Raw genomic sequence first — 23,205 nt, forward strand, 5'->3', positions numbered from 1 at the left:
TTTTTTTGCATGCGACTAGTCAATTTTAAAATATCAATAAATCGTTATTATATTATAGTATATTTCCATCTTGACAAAACAAGTTAATTGTCATTAAATGTGGATGTTCTGTAATATACATATGGGTGGATAAAAGTGCCTGGAGTCTGTAAAAGTATGGCAGAAGAACAAGAAAAAGAAAGAGAAGGAGGAGATTTGGCGACTTATTTCTCTTACTGTATGACAGATATTGACTGTTTTGTTTTTCACATTTCACTTAAGAGTGTTGGGAACTACACATTAAAATGGTAATAGTGGTTTTGGCGGATTTAGTTTTGCCTCCCCAATACCCTGAAAACACAAAGTATCCATGCTGTATAGATAGTCACTGGCAGTTCTCGCGCTTCGCTGTAACTTTGCGCGAGGAACTACCGTTCCCCTCGATTTACAAGGTTACTTGCCAGTGATACTGTATTTAGACTTAACATACATCATACAATGTGTACCAAATGTATTTAAATAAATACATAAATAAATCAATCAATAAATAAATAAATAAATAAATAAATAAATAAATAAACAGCACTCTATAATTGCTAAGTCATGAGATTCACACTGGCTTAAGCTTAGATGATTACTACCTAGCTGTTTTTTCCACAGGCAGATTCATACCTTTGAGAATTACTGCGTTGGTGGGAGTAAGAAACTTACTTCATGCTCATTTCATTACATGTGATTAGCATTGCACTACAGTATATATACACTCAAGAAATTGTCCTATTTTTACTTTGACCAGAAAGACAATTTTGAAATGCTACTCATGGCAGTAATATTAACTGCTCTTTTAACAAGGGCAGATGAGCCTGTTTGCAGTTTGCGAGGCAGACCAGAATTGCCTCAGTTTTCAAAGGATGGAGACATTACAATTGGAGGGATCTTTCAATTACACGACAACCTTATAGATGCCAAACCTGCCTTTAAAGAAGAGCCTGAACCACGAAAATGCAAAGAGTAAGTGAAACCTACAAAGCATAAAAACATTTAAACAAAATAATTTAACTTTAAAATAGTTTTACATATTGTTATTTATAGGTTAAGGACTTAATTTTCTACGCTAAAGCACTTTCATGTTTATGTATTTTTAGAAAAAAAAAAAAAGTTATATCAAATACAGAACTGTCAGATACAGCTCCATTAATAATTAAACTGAAATGACACTGTAGTTGCAGTATTCAATACATGAGCTTATCACAAAATCCTACACTATGACCAGAATGATATTTACATTATAGAACCAATAACATGTATCGCATTATTATTTATTGTCTATGACCAGATGAATAAGTAGAAGTCACAATGGTATTGATGTATTGTAATCACATAAATAATTTGCAGATATACATCCGGTCACAGGTAAGCATACAGTACTTGTTCAATGTTTGATTATATCAATGAACTGTGTGTACTTTTCATATTTTTTAACCAGTGTTCTTAATGTCTTTTCATTCTCAACAGAATACAATTCAGAGAATTCCAATTTGCTCAAACTCTGATCTTTGCCACCAAAGAAATAAACAACAGGACAGATATACTCCCTGGTATATCACTTGGTTATAAGATATACGATGATTGTGGTTCCATACCTTTGGCTATAAGGGCAGGGATGGCTTTAGTGAATGAACAGGAAGAAAATATGTACTCTAACCAGTCCTGTACCAAGCCATCTACTGCCCATGCTATAATAGGACCAACTAGTTCTTCAGCAACTATAGGAATTGCAACAACAATAAGAGCTTTTAACATACCAGTGGTAAGAAATACTTTATATTTTATAAACCTTTTTCAAAATAAGTAAATAGTACCATCTTAGAGATTTACTTATATTAGTTATGTAACACATATTTTTTAATGTACCTTTCTTTTCATATGTGCGATCTTATGTCCAGTATGTTACAAAATATGTTGCCTTAGTATCATAAATGTATTTATTTGATGACATGTGTAAATGCATCTTTTCTGGAGGTAGGTTACCCCGTTCAAATCAATCTGAAACCCTTCAACCTATCCTAACAGCAAAGTCAACTTGACACCCAGTACAGTTTTATATTCAGACCCATATGATAAACATGGTCTAGCAGCTAGCATTTAAAAGGGATGGTTGAATACAATGGTTGAGTACAATGTGATAACCACTTTAAAAAAAAAAAAAGTTTACCAATTGTTCATGTGCCCATCAGGCATATCTTTTGCAATCAATAAATTGTTATTTTCTTCAACTAAGTGGATGTCTCCTTTCTGAAATAAAATATCTCTATTTCATTTTCTATTATTTGTTTTCTATACACATACATTTTCTTTTATTCCTGAATAATATTTAACATTTTTTTGTTTGTTTGTTTGTTGTTGTTAATTCCAGATTAGTCACTTTGCAACCTGTGAATGTCTGAGTAACAGGAATAAGTACCCTTCGTTTTTCAGAACCATACCAAGTGATTATTATCAAAGCAGAGCCCTGGCACAGCTTGTGAAGCATTTTGGATGGACTTGGATTGGGGCAATTAGAAATGATGATGACTATGGGAACACAGGAATGGCTACATTTGTGAAAGCAGCCCAAGAAGAGGGGGTTTGCATTGAATATGTAGAGACTATTTACAGAACGTATCCAAGAGAAAAACTAATTAAAACTGTAGATGTTATAAAAAAGTCATCTTCAAAGGTTATTGTAGCTTTCGCTTCTTCTACAGATTTTGAATTTCTGGTTAAAGAACTATTCCTTCAGAATGTTACTGGTTTTCAGTGGATAGGCACTGAAGCTTGGATTTCTGACCGTGCAGCAGGAGAAAGTTTCAGAGTTCTTGGTGGGGCACTGGGTTTCACTGTCAGTAATGCAGTAATTACAGGTTTGGAGGAGTTTTTAATGAATGTCCGTCCAACTGACACCCCTGGGAATTCAGGCTTAAAACATTTTTGGGAAACTGTTTTCAGTTGCACCCTGACTACCCAAGACAAGACTGCATCGGTTAATCCATGTACAGGGTCTGAGAATTTAGCAGAGGTAAAGAATCAGTACACCGATGTAACTGACCTAAGAAATGCTAATAATGTCTATAAAGCTGTGTATGCTGTAGCCCATTCACTACACAATCTGTTTACATGCGAAAGTGGCCAGGGACCTTTTGCTGGTAAGACATGTGCAAATAAGAAGAAGATTGAACCATGGCAGGTAAGCGATTATGTTTTATACTATTAGGAATTACATTCCTGTGTGAATCACTGTGATAACATCTTGTCTTTTTGTAGGTAGTACATTATCTGAAAAAAGTTAATTTCACAACCAATAATGGAGAGAATGTTTATTTTGATGAGAATGGGGATCCAACTGCAAGATATGCATTAGTTAACTTGCAACTCAATAAGGAGAGCATCACACAATGTGTTACAGTTGGTCTATATGATGCATCTTTACCAGAAGGACAACAGTTTATTATGAATAACGTCAGTATTGTTTGGGCAGGTGGTCAGGATAAGGTAATGTCTACCTAATATTTTAACTTTAATATTGTATTAATGTTCATAGATTGTATAAATTTAAGTGCACAATACAGACACACAGTAGGACAGGGTGAATGACAGCCTTAGAGATTCAAACACAGTTAATAAGCAATGCATGTCTGCCTTTGCTATATTCATCACCAGCAGGGAAAAATCAGGGTCTGGTTAGTTTTGATTGCTTTTACAATCATAAAAAAATCATGTATTATATTCTCAATATCTCCTCCATTTCCATATAACTTTAGCAATGCTTTTTTATAAACATAAAACTCATTCCAGTTAATGGGCTATATGTATAAGTTTTTCTGTTTTTTGTTCATCCCCAAACCCCATGATATGAACATCCTTAATGCATACAGCCCAGTGTCTTGATTATTGAATCTAATGAGTATGCTGACATAATGTAATACATTGTAATTGTTTTAAAGACGCCTAAATCAGTGTGCAGTGAGAGCTGTCCTCCAGGCACTCGGAAGGCTGTTCAGAAAGGAAAGCCTGTTTGTTGCTTTGACTGCATAGCATGTGCTGAAGGAGAAATCAGCAATCAGACAGGTAGGTTAAGAAGGAGAGAAGGAGCACTGGACAAATAAAACACTGACTACACTATCCTGTCATTGCATCTCTGAGGATGTGTACTTAAATGTTAGAAGAATAAGAAGAAGAATGTAACTAAGATGTTATTATATTGGTATTAATTGATTTTATATATTTTTTTTTCTTGCAGATTCTATTGATTGTATGAAGTGCCCTTTGGAATACATGTCGAATAACCAAAAAAACCAATGCACCTTAAAAGCCATTGAATTCCTGTCATTTGGTGAAATCATGGGGATGTTGCTGATGATCCTTTCATTGATTGGGGCTTGTTTAACCACTGCTATAGCTACTGTTTTCTTTCGATTCAGAGATACCCCCATTGTAAGAGCTAATAACTCTGAACTCAGTTTCCTTCTTTTGTTTTCATTAGCTCTGTGTTTCCTTTGTTCACTTACTTTCATTGGCCAGCCCTCTGAGTGGTCCTGTATGTTGCGCCACACTGCCTTTGGGATCACATTTGTCCTGTGCCTCTCTTGTGTTCTGGGGAAAACAATAGTCGTGTTAATGGCATTTAGATCTACACTTCCTGGTAATAATATGATGAAATGGTTTGGGCCCGCCCAACAGCGACTAACTCTTTTTGCATTCACATTCATTCAGGCCTTAATTTGCACTCTTTGGTTAATAATATCCCCTCCTTTTCCAAACAAAAACATGAACTCTTTCAAAGACAGAATCATTTTAGAGTGTGACCTGGGATCTGCTGCAGCATTTTATGCTGTGTTAGGGTATATTGGGTTTCTTGCTGCCATGTGCTTTGTGCTTGCTTTTCTGGCTCGTAACCTACCAGATAACTTTAATGAAGCGAAATACATTACATTTAGCATGCTCATATTCTGTGCTGTTTGGATCACTTTCATCCCAGCTTACATCAGTTCACCTGGGAAGTACACAGTTGCTGTAGAAATATTTGCAATTTTAGCTTCCAGCTTTGGTCTGCTCGTCTGTATTTTTGCTCCTAAATGTTATATTATATTATTTAAGCCTGAGAAGAATACAAAAAAACATTTGATGGGAAAAGGGCCCTCAAAGTCACTTTGAAAAAAAATAATAACAATTTTTTAAATATGAAAACATGGTATAAAAACACATTCAGTCAAGCACTGCAGCCCCTGCATTAGGTAACACAGGTCCTTTTTTAAAGACAGCTTCAAAGTTACTCTTATACAGCGTGCTTGAAGATTCACTTTTAAAAAACAATAATATAATATATAAATGAAATATAACATGGGAATTATACCATACCAAGGTAGTCATGTATACATTTTTTCTAGGTACAGTATTAGATTTTATAATACCCTGTAAGCCAGCACACGGTATTATCCAGCAGAATGTTCTGTTCCCAGGTTAGACAGGTTTTACTGTACACTACTGGATACTAGAAATTCTGTAATATGTTTGTACAAATGCTCTCTTGTTAAGTGAATGGTTTGAGGGCTTCATATTTAGCTGAGATATTAATTGTTAGTGTTTAGAGCTATCTTTAATGGTTTATTTCAATATTAGAATGTTTCAGGCCACTGAATGGAGTGCAGGCAAAAAAAGGTCACAGGAAAATAAACATTCAACTTTTTCTGTTGCCCTTAAATGTATTTAATATATAATGTATATTATATTATTTGTGTGTTTAAGGTCATTGCCCTGCTATGGAGACATATGTTCAGAAGTCAATTCCATATAAAAGAAAATGATATATGAATGTTTGCTTATTTAGCTAATGCCAGGGAACCAACAGTTTTCGCCAGATCAGAAGAGCGTGTCTGTATATACTGTAGCTGATGTCACTTTTACAGAGGTTACGCGTTCTCTTTCATACTAACTGAGCCTTGATTACAGCAGCGCTGTTGATATCTAGCACACTGATTGGATACCCTTCTTCTGCTATGAATGCAACATTTAAACAGCTCTGATAATACATTGTATCCTTTAGATCCATTAGACACTAGAATAGCTGATTGCCCATGGGGATTTATCAGTGTTAAAGTGATTATCAAAGAGAAAACAGGAGTTGAATTATAACATCTACATTTAGCTGCTCTAATGTAAACTACATACTCATTAAAATGTGTAACTTATGTAATTGTAGTCTGTATTTACTGTTTTTCCTAAGCACAATTGAAAAGCTTTACTACTTTATTTACTGCAACCTTACACCACCTCCTTAACCCTAACCTCCTAGAGATATCACTGGTGATAGGCATCAATACTGTACAGCTATGGCCAAAAGTTTAACATCACCTAGAATTTTAAGACTGAGTCATTTAAAAAAATAAATACGTGAACATAATTTAGAACTTTTCTTTATATCATGTAATTAAAGAAACTAAAAACTTATATTGCAAAAGTCTACCGAAAACCATAATAGCAGTACAGTATTTCATGTTAGATTTTGAAATGTGACATTTTTACATTTTTTGTCAGTTTTTCATTAAGTATATGGAAAACTGCAAAGCGGTATCTAATAAAATATGTGAACATTATTCAGCAGGTATAATTTGACTTTATGAAGCAACCTTAGTTCATTCTATAGGGCAGGGATGGCGAACCTTTTTTAGCTGGAGTGCCCAAAGTTGGATTTTTTTTAAAAATATACATCACTAAGTGCCAAGGGTGCCAATGATTAATTAGGGGTGTAAAAGGTTACCCGGCGGCTAAACGGTAACTTTTTAAAATAATATTTACTTTCCTTTTTTTGTAATTAAGTTTTTATTAAGCAAACATACCAAAAAAAACAGCAATCCACAATACAAAATAATCAAGAACATTACATGAACTAGGACAGAACCCCTCCATCCGCCCTCACCCCCTCGCAACCTCCCCAAACCCTGAACCCCCCTCCCCCTCTCTTGTCTGGAGAGCAGGTGTTGGGGAACAATATGTACATTCCTATGACTAATGGGACTTCTGCTGCTGAATATCCGCTGACATTTTTTCAACCCGTGGTTCATAGAAGCACACTGAAACAGGTTGTAAAATGCTACGAGCATCAGGCTAACAATCCCTTCCTCCCCGCGTGTCCCGCTGACACATCCATAGCTGACCACAATTACATTTGATCCTCCATGGGACAGACTTACTGTTTTTGATCAGCTTTCTGTTCCCAGGGTAAAGCAGCTCAGCAGCATAAACATATATAAAAATATAATCTCTTAATTTATCATTTTCTAAAGATTTTATTAATGCAAAAATAAAATATAATTGTGCATGTTTACACCTTTCTCTGTTCTTTTGTAGATTCAAAATCAATATATTCACAGTACAGAAATTACAAAAGGGTAATTAATATGTACACATGAGGGATATGACCTTTTACATAACACATTAAAATGAATCCCACTGTATATTCAGTTCAGTCAACTGTGCTATTTTGTGCCACGATATTACCAGAAGCATGCTTTATTAATAGCATGCTTTTATAAAAGTATACTGTCAATATTATCTTACTTTTTTTATTGTAATCCTAGTGCTCTTTCACACTCAGCTTAAAAAATACTTACAGCACAAATGAAGTTTGTGTTTACTGTATTTTTAATCAACTACTATAAATGCATTTCAATGTAGTTCACTACATTGTTTATAATACTTGTAACAATACTGATATATTGTCATTTCCGTGTGGTTATATTTCCCTATTATTTATTAATTGATTATTATCAATAATTACCTTTAATACATTGGTCATTGCATTACAAATAAACACTTATTTATCCCATGAACAATAAGACTTCTCATTTTTTGACAGGGTTTATGGGAAGGCAAGAAAGCATGGCAAATTGCCTTTTTTAGTCATATTTAATTAAAAGTCTCCGGTATCATATTTGTATACTTTAACTGAAACATAAATATTTACAAATTGGTGAAATGACACCTTGGTTCGTCCATCAGACAACTGTTTTACACACTTAACCCTTTCACAGCTGTGAAAACACAATACAAGGAAGGCATAAAGCAGTGGAATGTCAAGAGCAGGGGACCTTCAATATTCCAGTTCAGGTCATTATAACAACCAGGTCCTAAATTAGTAATTGAAAGGGCTGAAGGGCCAGAGTCTAAAGTGTGACATACATACAGCGCAGACAGACTGACAGACAGGTGACCACCTCCTCTATATACTAATGGCAGGGAAAGTACAAAATAATAAAGAAAAAAGTTGTCAGAAACATACTAAATCATGTATGGATATATATATATATATATATATATATATATATATATATATATACACACATACACACACACTACCGGTCAAAAGTTTTAGAACACCCCCATTTTTCCAGTTTTTATTGAAATTTGAGCAGTTCAAGTCCAGTGAATAACCTGAAATGGTACAAAGGTAAGCGGTAAACTGCCAGAGGTTAAAGAAAAAAAGTTTAGGTTACCAAAAACTGAAAAATAATGTACATTTCAGAGTTATACAAAAAGGCCTTTTTCAGGGGACAAGTAATGGGTTAACAACTTACAGCTGTTCTGCAGCAATGGAAGTAAATTAAGCCTTGAAAGTTGATGCTAACAATTCCTACAGGTGTCCCAACTTCTGTTGATTACTTACAAACCCTCTGTCTGTATAAAAGCAGTGTTGGAATAGACTGTGTTACTACACCCTCTTAAGCATTATTTGGACAGTATTGTACTGCAGGAAGTAGTATATTGCTCTCATAATGGCGAGAAAAAGGCAATTAACAAAGGAAGACAGACAGACCATTATAACCCTTAAAAGTGTAGGTCTTTCCTTTAGAGAAATTGCAAAGAAAGCCAAGGTGTCAGTGAGTACAGTTTCCTACACCATCAAAAGGCACTTGGAAACTGGAGAAAACTCTGACAGGAAGAGGTCTGGCAGACCCAAAGCCACAACAGAATCAGAAGACAAGTTTCTGAGAGTCAACAGCTTGCGTGATAGGCGGCTCACAGGACAACAGCTTCAAGCACAGCTTAACACTGGTCGAAGTAAGCAAGTCTCAGTTTCAACTGTGAAGAGAAGACTTCGAGCTGCAGGTTTGACAGGTCGAGTGGCAGTAAGAAAGCCATTGCTAAGATGGCAAAATAAGAAAAAGAGGCTTGCCTGGGCCATGAAGCACCGCCAGTGGACTACTGAAGACTGGAAGAAGGTCTTATGGACCGATGAATCAAAATTTGAAATCTTCGGTTCATCACGCAGCGTCTTTGTACGCCGTCGAGTAGGCGAAAGGATGGTTCCTCGGTGTGTGACACCAACTGTCAAACATGGAGGAGGAAGCGTGATGGTCTGGGGCTCTTTCGCTGGATCCAGAGTCTCCAGACTTAAACCCCATTGAGCTGGTTTGGGATGAACTGGACAGAAGGGTGAAAGCAAAGCAACCTACAAGTGCAACACATTTGTGGGAACTTCTGCAACAGTGTTGGGAAGAACTTTGATTTCCATTGTAGAAAGAATGCCACGAGTGTGTTCAGCTGTTATATCTGCAAAAGGTGGCTACTTTGATGAGTCAAAAATTTAGATTAAATTTTGTTAAACAAAACAATTCCATGATTTATTTTTTATCTCCAATTGTTTATTTGTTCTATGCTTTAATTTCAGAGTACATTGAGACATTAAACTGCGTAAATTTCAATAAAAAGTGGAAATATTGAGGTGTTCTAAAACTTTTGACCGGTAGTGTGTGTATATATATATATATATATATATATATATATATATATATATATATATATATACACACACTGTATGTATGTGTGTATATTTAAGTGATAGAGGCTGTCGACGCGTGCTCTACCGTGTGGCTGATGACCGCGACTGGTATAAAAACTTATAAAAAACCTGTATTTGCCTTGAAGTTTGATATTTTGCCAGGTAACCTTCCGCTGAGGAAAACAGTGCCTAACATTATTAGAATAGAAAAACGACAGACGTAGAGAAAACGTTTTTTACTATTAGTATTTGGCTAAAATATTTATTTATTGGGGCCTTACTCTTTCTTAGTATCATTTATCTGGACATCGTCAGATAAATTAACTGTACAATTGTTGAACAGTCCGTGTAGCATAGTCAGTCAGACTCGTATAGTCATAGTCATAGTCATAGCATAGTAGCATTGTCATAGGCCTCATTCAAGCTGGCAGGGAGTGGATTGGCTGGTGCGGAAAGAACTGAAACAGGGTTGGCAGTTTGACTGGCTGGTTGTGAGGCAGGGTGTTGTTTGGATCCAGTTGATGACAGAATTGAGGACCAATCGTGTCTTTCCTGTTGATTTGCTGTCCAGTAGCTGCGAAATGAGCCTTCATTATGGTGTCCTGTCACAGACATGGTTTCCCTTATCTCTAAACCAGCATCAGAAAGTACCCATGTTTAAGTAGCTTTTTATATTCTCAGATTAGTTGTAAATTAGAATGTTAATGGAAAAAGCCGGTATTTATGCATGGATTTATTTAAAATTGAATTCACAGTTAAGCACTTCAACGTTCCAGCGGGCATCTATGCAAAATAAAATCCCGCTCGATCTGTAAGCTGATTGGCTTTTCACAGTCAATCATTTTCTAAATCACTCTCTCTCTCTCTATATATATCATTATTTATTTTATTACATTTTTTAAATTTATTTATTTACATTTTTTTGTACTATTATTTCTTTGCATATATTGGTATGTACTGTTAAAATGTTTTGCTTATTTGCAATTTATTCATGTAATTTATTTATTTACTTTGTCTTTGTTATTGTCATTGTTTATTATTGCATCTCCTTCTGTTTATCTATCGTCTCTGACCTGATACGGCTACCATTTCATCTATCAAAAACATACTGTAATAGTATTGTAGCGTGCACAGGGGTAGGGGTTTAGGTCGGCCAGGGTGTCCTCGGCTCACCGCACACCAGCGACCCCTGTAGTCTGGCCAGGCACCTGCGGGCTTGCTTGTAAGCTGCCCAGAGCTGCGTTGTTCTCCGACGCTGTAGCCCTGAGGTGGCTGCACGGTGAGTCTGCAGTGTGAAAAAAAAAAACGGTCGGCTGACAGCACATGCGCGTGCTCGTCATCGCCGCTCCCGAGTCAGCGCGGGGGTGGTAGCGGTGAGCTGAGCCTAAAAAATAATTGGATATGCCAAATTGGGAGAAAATAATAAAATAATTGGCAATTACTAAATTAAAACAAACAAACAAAAAAAGAGACAGACGAGACAAACTGAACAGACAGCAAGTCCTGCAACTAAGCAATTGTCCGGGTCGTTACAATATATTTTTTAATTTGAAAGTAAAAATATATGAAAGCATGGTGACCTTTATGTACAAAAATCTTCACTAATATACAATTGAACAAGAACTGTTAAATATTTATTTTCATTTCATACAGTATTAAATGTGATAGTGAAAATAAATACATATAAGATAAATGAATAAATACATCTATAAGTCTATGTATTCATTTATTTCAATACGCATATTAATGTTTATTTATTTATGTGTTCCTTTACCAAATATATAGGCTATCCTTCAGCATAGCTCATTCTCAGAAATGAATGTTCCTTTTTGTCCAGTGGAGACCACAAATAGCGTTACTCTCATCAACCAGTATCGAGAGAGGAAAGCGTATTTCCTTGTGCCAATAGGGACCACAATGAGCGTTACATTGACAGGAAACCAAAAATTTTCAGAGCTCAAGATACAAATCTCAGAATGAGGATGATGATGATGAATGATGGCTCAGTCTCAAAAATGTGTCCTCCGTTATTGTAATATATTTCCATGTTGACAAAACAAGTTAATTGTCATTAAACCTGGATGTTCTGTAATATACATATGGGTGGATAAAAGTGCATGGAGTCTGTAAAAGTACGGCAGAAGAACAAGAAAAAGAATGAGAAGGAGGAGATGGACATTTTTACCTTACTTTGGCGACTTATGGTATTGACTTTTTTGTTTTCCTACATTTCACTTAAGAGTGTTGGGAACTACACATTAAAAGTGTAATGGTGGTTTTGGCTGATTTAGTTCTGCCTCCAAAATACCCAGAAAACACGTAAAGTATTCATGCTGTATAGATAGTCACTGGCAGTTCTCGTGCTTTGCTGTAACTTGGCTCGAGGAACTACCGTTCCCCTCGATTTACAAGGTTACTTGCCAGCGATACTGTATTTAGACTTAACACCAAATGTATTTAAATAAATACATACATACATACATACATACATACATACATACATACACTACAGGTCAAAAGTTTTAGAACACCTCCATTTTTCCAGTTTTTATTGAAATTTACGCAGTTTAATGTCTCAATGTACTCTGAAATTAAAGCATAGAACAAATAAACAATTGGAGATAAAAAAAGAAATCATGGAATCGTTTTGTTTAACAAAATTTAATCTAAATTTTTGACTCATCAAAGTAGCCACCTTTTGCAGACATAACAGCCGAACACACTCGTGGCATTCTTTCTACAATGGAAATCAAATATTGTTCGGAAAGTTCTTCCCAACACTGTTGCAGAAGTTCCCACAAATGTGTTGCACTTGTAGGTTGCTTTGCTTTCACCCTTCTGTCCAGTTCATCCCAAACCAGCTCAATGGGGTTTAAGTCTGGAGACTCTGGATCCAGCAAAAGAGCCCCAGACCATCACGCTTCCTCCTCCATGTTTGACAGTTGGTGTCACACACCGAGGAACCATCCTTTCGCCTACTCGACGGCGTACAAAGACGCTGCGTGATGAACCGAAGATTTCAAATTTTGATTCATCGGTCCATAAGACCTTCTTCCAGTCTTCAGTAGTCCACTGGCGGTGCTTCATGGCCCAGGCAAGCCTCTTTTTCTTATTTTGCCATCTTAGCAATGGCTTTCTTACTGCCACTCGACCTGTCAAACCTGCAGCTCGAAGTCTTCTCTTCACAGTTGAAACTGAGACTTGCTTACTTCGACCAGTGTTAAGCTGTGCTTGAAGCTGTTGTCCTGTGAGCCGCCTATCACGCAAGCTGTTGACTCTCAGAAACTTATTGATTCTGTTGTGGCTTTGGGTCTGCCAGACCTCTTCCTGTCAGAGTTTCCTCCAGTTTCCAAGTGCCTTTTGATGGTGTAGGAAACTGTACTCACTGACACCTTGGCTTTCTTTGCAATTTCTCTAAAGGAAAGACCTACACTTTTAAGGGTTATAATGGTCTGTCTGTCTTCCTTTGTTAATTGCCTTTTTCTCGCCATTATGAGAGCAATATACTACTTCCTGCAGTACAATACTGTCCAAATAATGCTTAAGAGGGTGTAGTAACACAGTCTATTCCAACACTGCTTTTATACAGACAGAGGGTTTGTAAGTAATCAACAAAAGTTGGGACACCTGTAGGAATTGTTAGCATCAACTTTCAAGGCTTAATTTACTTCCATTGCTGCAGAACAGCTGTAAGTTGTTAACCCATTACTTGTCCCCTGAAAAAGGCCTTTTTGTATAACTCTGAAATGTACATTATTTTTCAGTTTTTGGTAACCTAAACTTTTTTTTTTTAACCTCTGGCAGTTTACCGCTTACCTTTGTACCATTTCAGGTTATTCACTGGACTTGAACTGCTTAAATTTCAATAAAAACTGGAAAAATGGGGGTGTTCTAAAACTTTTGACCGGTAGTGTACATAAATAAATAAATAAATAAACAAACAGCACTCTGCAATTGCTGTCATGAGATTCACACTGGCTTAAGCTTAGATGATTACTACCTAGCTGTTTTTTCCACAGGCAGATTCATACCTTTGAGAATTACTGCTTGGTGGGAGTAAGAATTTTACTTCATATTAATTTAATCACGTGATTAGCATTGCACTACAGTATATATACTCAAGAAATTGTCCTATCTTTACTTTGATCAGAAAGACAATTTTGAAATGCTACTCATGGCAGTAATATTAACTGCCCTTTTAACAAGGGCAGATGAGCCTGTTTGCAGTTTGCGAGGCAGACCAGAATTGCCTCAGTTTTCAAAGGATGGAGACATTACAATTGGAGGAATCTTTCAATTACACGACAACCTTATAGATGCCAAACCTGCCTTTAAAAAAGAGCCTGAACCACGAAAATGCAAAGAGTAAGTGAAACCTACAAAGCATAAAAACATTTAAACAAAATAATTTAACTTTAAAATAGTTTTACATATTGTTATTTATAGGTTAAGGACTTCATTTTCTATGCTAAAGCACTTTCATGTTTATGTATTTTTAGAAAAAAAAAATGTTATATCAAATACAGAACTGTCAGATACAGCTCCATTAATAATTAAACTTAAATGACACTGTAGTTGCAGTATTCAATACATGTGCTTATCACAAAATCCTACACTATGACCAGAATGACATTTGCATTATAGAATCACATTATTATTTATTGTCTATGACTAGATGAATAAGTAGAAGTCACAATGGTATTGATGTATTGTAATCACATAAATAATTTGCAGATATACATCCGGTCACAGGTAAGCACACAGTACTTGTCCAATGTTTGATTATATCAATGAACTGTGTGTACGTTTCATATTTTTAACCGGTGTTCTTAATGTCTTTTCATTCTCAACAGAGTAAAATTCAGAGAATTCCAATTTGCTCAAACTCTGATCTTTGCCACCGAAGAAATAAACAACAGGACAGATATACTCCCTGGTATTTCACTTGGTTATAAGATATACGATGATTGTGGTTCCATACCTTTGGCTATAAGGGCAGGGATGGTTTTAGTGAATGAACAGGAAGAAAATATGTACTCTAACCAGTCCTGTACCAAACCATCTACTGCCCATGCTATAATAGGACCAGCTAGTTCTGCAGCAACTATAGGAATTGCAACAACAATAAGAGCTTTTAACATACCAGTGGTGAGAAATACTTTATATTTTATAAACCTTTTCAAATTAAGTATATAGTACCAACTTAGAGATGTATTTATATTAGTTATGTAACACATATTCTTTAATGTACCTTTCTTTTCATATGTGCGATCTTATGTCCAGTATGTTACAAAATATCTTGCCTTAGTATCATAAATGTATTTATTTGATGACATGTGTAAATGCATCTTTTCTGGAGGTAGGTTACCCCGTTCAAATCAATCTGAAACCCCTCCAACCTATCATAACAGCAAAGTCAACTTGACTATCTGTACAGTTTTATATTCAGACCCATATGATAGGCATGGTCTAGCAGCAAGCATTTAAAAGGGATGGTTTGTGTAACTGAGTACAAAGTAATAATTACAAAGTAATAAGAGGCAGCAGTGTGGAGTCGTGGGTTCAATCCCTGGTGAGGGACACTGCTGTTGTATCTTTGAGCAAGGTATTTTACCTAGATTGCTCCAGTAAAAACTCAACTGTATAATGGATAATTGTATGTAAAAATAATGTGATCTCTTGTAACAATTGTAAGTCGCCCTGGATAAGGGCGTCTGCTAAGAAATAAATAATTAAATTAAAAAAATAGTGAAATATTACAACATCAAATTATTTAAATTAGAATATATAGTTATTACGGGTAATAGCTTTGAAAAAAGTGAAATATTATAACATCAAATTATTTAAATCAGACAATATAGTTATTAGGGGATAAAAGTTAATATTAAGTTTATACTGACTACCTTTTCTACATGCTTTGAATACTGCATTGCTTTTTAAATGCAGAAACCTGTGTTTAATGAAAAGTAAAAGATCTGGTACTTGGAAACTAGTACTAGTATGAATGGATAAGGCCATGGGCCAAATTATAAATGTGAATGTATTATGTATCTGTCAGCTATCATGTTCATGTCGGGCATCACTGTTTGCCAATTGTTCATGTGCCCATCAGGCATATCTTTCGCAATCAATAATTGTTATTTTCTTGAACTAAGTGGATGTCTCCTTTCTGAAATAGGTGACATATTTGTTTTCTATACAGATACATTTTCTTTTATTCTTGTATAATATTTAACACATTTGTGTTTGTTTGTTTGTTGTTGTTAATTCCAGATTAGTCACTTTGCTACCTGTGAATGTCTGAGTAACAGGAATAAGTACCCTTCGTTTTTCAGAACCATACCAAGTGATTATTATCAAAGCAGAGCCCTGGCACAGCTTGTGAAGCATTTTGGATGGACATGGATTGGGGCAATCAGAAATGATGATTACTATGGCAACACAGGAATGGCTACCTTTGTTAAAGCAGCCCAAGAGGAGGGGGTTTGCATTGAATATGTAGAGACTATTTACAGAACGTATCCAAGAGAAAAACTAATTAAAACTGTAGATGTTATAAAAAAGTCATCTTCAAAGGTTATTGTAGCTTTCAGTTCTTATACAGATTTTGAAATTCTGGTTAAAGAACTGTTGCTTCAGAATGTTACTGGTTTTCAGTGGCTAGGCAGTGAAGCTTGGATTTCTGATCTTGCAGCAGGAGAAAGTTTCAGAGTTCTGGGTGGGGTACTGGGTTTCACAGTCCCTAATGCAGTAATTACAGGTTTGGAGGAGTTTTTACTGAATGTCCGTCCATCTGACACCCCTGGGAATTCAGGCTTAAAAGATTTTTGGGAAACTGTTTTTAGTTGCACCCTGACTACCGAAGACAAGACTGCATCGGTTAATCCATGTACAGGGTCTGAGAATTTAGCAGAGTTAAAGAATCAGTACACCGATGTAACTGATCTAAGAAATGCCAATGATGTCTATAAAGCTGTGTATGCTGTAGCCCATTCACTACACAATCTGTTTACATGCGAAAGTGGCCAGGGACCTTTTGCTGGTAAGACATGTGCAAATAAGAAGAAGATTGAACCATGGCAGGTAAGTGACTATGTTTTATACTATTAGGAATTACATTCCTGTGTGAATCACTGTGATAACATCTTGTCTTTTTGTAGGTAGTGCATTATCTGAAAACAGTTAATTTTACTACCAAGAACGGAGAGAATGTTTATTTTGATGAGAATGGGGATCCAACTGCAAGATATGCATTAATTAACTGGCAACTCAATAAGGAGAGCATCATAAAATGTGTTACAGTTGGTCTCTATGATGCATCTTTACCAGAAGGACAACAGTTTATTATGAATAACGTCAGTATTGTTTGGGCAGGTGGTCAGGATAAGGTAATGTCTACCTAATATTTTAACTTTAATATTGTATTAATGTTCATAGATTGTATAAATTTAAGTGCACAATACAGACACACAGTAGGACAGGGTGAATGACAGCCTTAGAGATTCAAACACAGTTAATAAGCAATGGATGTCTGCCCTTGCTACATTCATCACCAGCAGGGAAAAATCAGGGTCTGGTTAGTTTTGATTGCTTTACAATCATAAAACAAAAAATCATGTATTATATTCTCAATATCCCCTCAATCCATATAACTTTAGCAAAGCTTTTATATAAACATAAAACACATTCCAGTTAATGGGCTACATGTATACATTTTTTTGTTTCTAAATACCATTTTTCATGGTACTTATGTGTTTCATTTAGGTTACGGACAAACAGGTCTATAGTACATGTATCAGACTTATATTACTGTAGGTCTATAGTACATGTATCAGACTTATATTACTGCATGTGTAGGCTATTATTCTCTCCTAGCAACTAATAAAAGGAGGAATTTCTTATGGTGAAATACATCACAGATAAGTTAAAAATGAAATAACGGCATTACGATTTCGTCACCAAACCCCATGATATGAACATCGTTAGTACATACACCCCAATGTCTTGATTATTAAATCTATTCAGTATGTTGACATATTGTAATACATTGTAATTGTTTTCAAGGTGCCTAAATCAGTGTGCAGTGAGAGCTGTCCTCCAGGCACTCGGAAGGCTGTTCAGAAAGGAAAGCCTGTTTGTTGCTTTGACTGCATAGCATGTGCTGAAGGAGAAATCAGCAATCAGACAGGTAGGTTAAGAAGGAGCACTGCATTGCACCTCAGAGGATCTGTACTTAAATGTTATAATAATAATAATAATAATAATAATAATAATAATAATAATAATAATAATAATAACAAAGATTGTAAATAAGATTTTCAGGTGTGACTCCAGACTTATTTACAACATGATATTAATAGATTTTTAATTTATTTATTCTTGCAGATTCTATTGCTTGTATGACATGCCCTTTGGAATACAGGTCGAATAACCAAAAGAACCAATGCATCTTAAAAGCCATTGAATTCCTATCATTTGGTGAAATCATGGGGATGTTGCTGATGATCCTTTCATTGATTGGGGCTTGTTTAACCACTGCTATAGCTACTGTTTTCTTTCATTTCAGAGATACCCCCATTATAAGAGCTAATAACTCTGAACTAAGTTTCCTTCTTTTGTTTTCATTAGCTCTGTGTTTCCTTTGTTCACTTACTTTCATTGGCCAGCCCTCTGAGTGGTCCTGTATGTTGCGCCACACTGCCTTTGGGATCACATTTGTTCTGTGCATCTCTTGTGTTCTGGGGAAAACAATAGTCGTGTTAATGGCATTTAGAGCTACACTTCCTGGTAATAATATGATGAAATGGTTTGGGCCAGTCCAGCAGCGGCTAACTCTATTTGCATTCACATTCATTCAGGCCTTAATTTGCACTCTTTGGTTAATAATATCCCCTCCTTTTCCAAACAAAAACATGAACTCTTTCAAAGACAGAATCATTTTAGAGTGTGACCTGGGATCTGCTGCAGCATTTTATGCTGTGTTAGGGTATATTGGGTTTCTTGCTGCCATGTGCTTTGTGCTCGCTTTTCTGGCTCGTAACCTACCAGATAACTTTAATGAAGCGAAATACATTACATTTAGCATGCTCATATTCTGTGCAGTTTGGATCACTTTCATCCCAGCTTACATCAGTTCACCTGGGAAGTACACAGTTGCTGTAGAAATATTTGCAATTTTAGCTTCCAGCTTTGGTTTGCTCTTCTGTATTTTTGCTCCTAAATGTTATATTATATTATTTAAGCCTGAGAAGAATACAAAAAAACATTTGATGGGAAAAGGGCCCTCAAAGTCACTTTGAAGAAAAATAATAACAATTTTTTAAATATGAAAACATGGTATAAAAACACATTCAATCAAGCACTGCAGCCCCCGCATTAGGTAACACAGGTCCTTTTTTAAAGACAGCTTCAAAGTTGCTCTTATACAGCGTGCTTGAAGATTCACTTTAAAAAAAACAATAAGATAATATATAAATTAAATATAAAATGGGAATTATATCATACCAAGTTAGTCATGTATACATTTTTTCTAGGTACAGTATTAGATTTCATAACAGCCTGCAAGCCAGCACACTGTATTATCCAGCAGAATTTTCTGTTCCCAGGTTAGACAGGTTTTACTGTACACTATTGGATGATAGAAATTCCATATTATGTTTTTACAAATGCTCTCTTGTTAAGTGAATGGTTTGAGGGCTTCATATTTAGCTGAGATATTAATTGTTAGTGTTTACAGCTCTCTTTAAATGTTTATTTCAATATTGGAATGTTTCAGGCCACTGAATGGAGTGCAGACAAAAAAATGTCACAGGAAAATAAACATTCAACTTTTTCTGTTGCCCTTAAATGTATTTAATATATAATGTATATTATATTATTTGTGTGTTTAAGGTCATTGCCCTGTTGTGGAGACATATGTTCAGAAGTCAATTCCATATAAAAGAAAAGGATATATGAATGTTTGCTTATTTAGCTAATGCCAGGGAACCAACCATTTTCACCACATCATAAGAGCGTGTCTGTAGAGACTGTAGCTGATGTGACTTTTACAGAGGTTACGCGTTCTCTGTCATACTAACAGAGCCTTGATTACAGCAGCACTGTTGATATCTAGCACACTGGTTGGATACCCTTCTTCTGCTATGAATGCAACATTTAAACAGCTCTGATAATACATTGTATCTTTTAGATCCATTAGACACTAGAATAGCTGATTGCCCATGGGGATTTATCAGTGTTAAACTGATTATCAAAGAGAAAACAGGAGTTGGATTATAACATCTACATTTAGCTGCTCTAATGTAAACTTCATACTCATTAAAATGTGTAACTGATTTAATTGTAGTCTGTGTTTACTGTTTATCCTAGGCACAATTAAAAAGCTTTAATAGAACTTCTCAATAATGTACTGGAGGTCTCAATACTGTACAGCTATGGCCAAAAGTTTAACATCACCTAGAATTTTAAGACTGAGTTTAAAAAGATAATTTTTTGAACAATTTAGATCTTTTCTTTACATCATGTAATAAAAGAAACTGCAAAATTGCAAAAATCTACCGAAAACCATAATAGTAGTATAGTACTACTACTGTGACACACTGACATTTTTTGTCAGTTTTCCGTTAAGTACATGGAAAACTACTATGTAATAAAATATGTTAACTTAACAGTATTCAGCAGGTATAATTCGACTTTATGAAGCAAACTTAGTTCATTCTATGGGGGATGGAAAACTTCTGGCCATAGCTGTATATTGACACACACTATAGCATTTATTGAGGGTCTGCATTTATGGTTGTAGTAGGTCAAATAGTACATTTCAAACAAGACAGTAGTTAGGCTACTAAACACAATAGTGTATGCACCTGTGAAATACAGGACAAAATATATTACAAAATAATGTACTATAAAAATACATATTAATAATTAAGATAATCAGGAATAATAGATTAAACTTGAAAGTCTGTTTAAAACTGCATATGGAATGCACCATATCTTTCTAATTATCCTCTATAAATAGAATGACCACAGTTTCAAGTAAAAAATAATAATACAAAAAGATTCTCAAAATTATAAAAGGGTAATTAATATGTACACATGAGGGATACGTCCTCTTACATAACACATTAAAATGAATCCCACTGTATATTTGGTTCAGTCAACTGTGCTATTCTGTGCTACCATATTTTTTTTTTTTTATCACAAGCTAGCTTTTTCTAAAAGTATACTGTCAATATTATCTTACTTTTGTATTGCAATCCTAGTGCTCTTTTACACTCAGCTTAAAAAATACTTGCAGCACAAATGAAGTTTGTGTTTACTGAATTTTTAATCACCTACTATAAATGCATTTCAATGCAGTTCACTACATTGTTTATAATACTTGTAACAATACTGAAATATTATCAATTCCGTGTGGTTATATTTCCCTATTATCTACTAATGAATTATTATCAATAATTACCTTTAATAAATTGGCCACTGCATTACAAATAAACACTTATTTATCCCATGAACAATAAGACTTCTCATTTGTTGACAGGGTTTATGGTAAGGCTAAAAAGCATGGAAAATTGCCCTTTTTTAATCATATTTAACTAAAAGTCTCTGGTATCGTATTTGTATACATTAACTGAAACATAAATATTTACAAATTGGTGAAATTACACCTTGGTTCGTCCATCAGATAACTGCTTTACACACAACCCTTTAAAGCTGTGAAAACACAATACAAGGAAGGCATAAAGCAGTGGAATGTCAAGAGCAGGGGACCCTCAATATTCCAGTTCAGGTCATTATAACAACCAGGTCCTAAATTAGTAATTGAAAGGGCTGAAGGGCCAGAGTCTAAAGTGTGACATACATACAGCACAGACAGACTGACAGACTGGTAACCACCTCCGTTATATACCTCCGCTAGGTATATACTAATGCCAGGGAAAGTAAAAAATAATAAAGCAAAAAGTTGTCAAGTTGTTTATTTATTGAAATTTTTTTGTACTATTATTTCTTTCCATATATTGGTGTGTACTGTTAAAATGTTTTCCTTATTTGCATTTTATTCATGCAATTTATTTACTTATTTTGTCTTTGTTATTGTGATTGTTTATTATGAGGCCACACATCCTGTTTTTTTTTTTTTCAACTCTTTCAGCTTTTTTTTCTTACATCAGAATTGTTGTAATTCAAAATGGGTTATTTTTGTTAAAGTTCTGATGCCACCTTTGAATGTAAACATCAATCTTTCTCTTTCCTACTTTCACCTGAAGAAGAGACTCTGTATTTAAAATGTCTTGAAAGCTTGTGATTAATTATTGTTTAGTTAGTCCAATAAAAGATATTGCATGTCCTTCTCTTTGTCTATCGTCTCTGAACTGATACAGCTAGCATTTCATCTATCAAAAACATACTGTAATAGTTTTGTAGCGGGGGTAGGGTTCAGGGCTGGTAGGTGACGCAATCTAAACATACTTGCGAGAAACCCCTGCTTGCGAGAACCGAGGTTCGCCACAGTATTGTTAACCTGTGATCATCAGTCTTTACAACACATATGTATCAATCAATTATTCTTTTGGCATGTTCAGCAAATAAAACCTACACACATTGAATGAAATACAGATCTTGAAATGTATACCTCTCTCTGGAAGCTGTTCTTATCTCATTCCACTTCCTCCTCTACAGTACTGGCCCCTTCTTCGAAAATACAAAATGTACGTCCACTGGATCTCAATTATGTCAGTATCCAAACCAGATGAGTTGCATCCTCTGATCTTATACATTGCAATTCATTTCTATAATTAATCAAAGTTAAAAAAGTATTCTACAATAGCACTATATGTAATTCACCGGCTTCATATTTTTCCTTTACAGGGATGGAATTAAGACTCCCACTGCATAGCAGTTGAGCCATTTCTGGTTTTACTACGAGTTTAATAAGACACACCTGAACTTGTTATCTATGAACTGGGGCTAATCAAGCACATATTTAAAACCTGAAATGTGTGTGTGGAAGGGTGTGGGAATTCAGAAGGTTGTAATTGAAACACTTCTCTGATGCCCAGTTTTATTATTATTTTAAATATTTAAATATTTAATATTTCTTTCTTTTATTATCCGCCAGATGGCACTGGTTCTGCGATCCCCAATACCAACGATGGTAAAGTGGTTGCACTTGTATCATGCAACGTGTGCAGGTGCTCAGAAATAATAAGGAAAACAAAAGGCGAAGAAAAAGGGAAAATAAAAAACAGTAATAAAAACTACAAACAAAAAGTGCTGCTTATGCAGCGTCCCCCACCACCGATCAACTCGGGTCTCCAACCTACGCTCTGCTATTCCCTCACTATACACTGGGGTCTGCAAGGATCCCCCAGCTGCCTACACACGTCCCCCTTGGGTACGTAACAATT

General features: G+C 35.3%; 2 protein-coding genes and 1 long non-coding RNA gene across 3 annotated transcripts in view; 2 read left to right on the forward strand and 1 right to left on the reverse strand.

Annotated features, from left to right (window-relative positions):
* The window catches only part of LOC131740044 (uncharacterized), a 56,195-nt gene extending 37,687 nt beyond the window's left edge, over positions 1 to 18,508 (reverse strand). Inside the window, exons 1-2 of the long non-coding RNA XR_009330666.1 lie at positions 18,450 to 18,508; positions 4,527 to 4,611 (exon numbers count right to left, since the gene is read on the reverse strand). This is a non-coding gene — a long non-coding RNA (uncharacterized LOC131740044). The remainder of the gene's footprint in view (positions 1 to 4,526; positions 4,612 to 18,449) is intronic.
* Positions 791 to 6,224, forward strand: LOC117973199 (extracellular calcium-sensing receptor-like). Its single transcript, XM_034924642.2, has 6 exons — positions 791 to 990; positions 1,495 to 1,789; positions 2,396 to 3,205; positions 3,283 to 3,510; positions 3,963 to 4,086; positions 4,259 to 6,224. Exons 1-6 carry the CDS (start codon positions 791 to 793, stop codon positions 5,170 to 5,172), a joined length of 2,571 nt encoding a protein of 856 aa, XP_034780533.2. The 3' UTR covers positions 5,173 to 6,224.
* On the forward strand, positions 13,962 to 22,053 carry LOC117416507 (extracellular calcium-sensing receptor-like). The gene is made up of 6 exons (XM_059034401.1): positions 13,962 to 14,161; positions 14,650 to 14,944; positions 16,070 to 16,879; positions 16,957 to 17,184; positions 17,861 to 17,984; positions 18,182 to 22,053. The coding sequence occupies exons 1-6, from the start codon at positions 13,962 to 13,964 to the stop codon at positions 19,093 to 19,095; spliced, it is 2,571 nt and encodes an 856-aa protein (XP_058890384.1). The 3' UTR covers positions 19,096 to 22,053.
* Positions 22,054 to 23,205: the final 1,152 nt, after the last annotated feature.

The sequence above is a fragment of the Acipenser ruthenus genome, chromosome 12 (genome assembly GCF_902713425.1).
Source record: "Acipenser ruthenus chromosome 12, fAciRut3.2 maternal haplotype, whole genome shotgun sequence".
Lineage (NCBI taxonomy): Eukaryota > Metazoa > Chordata > Actinopteri > Acipenseriformes > Acipenseridae > Acipenser > Acipenser ruthenus.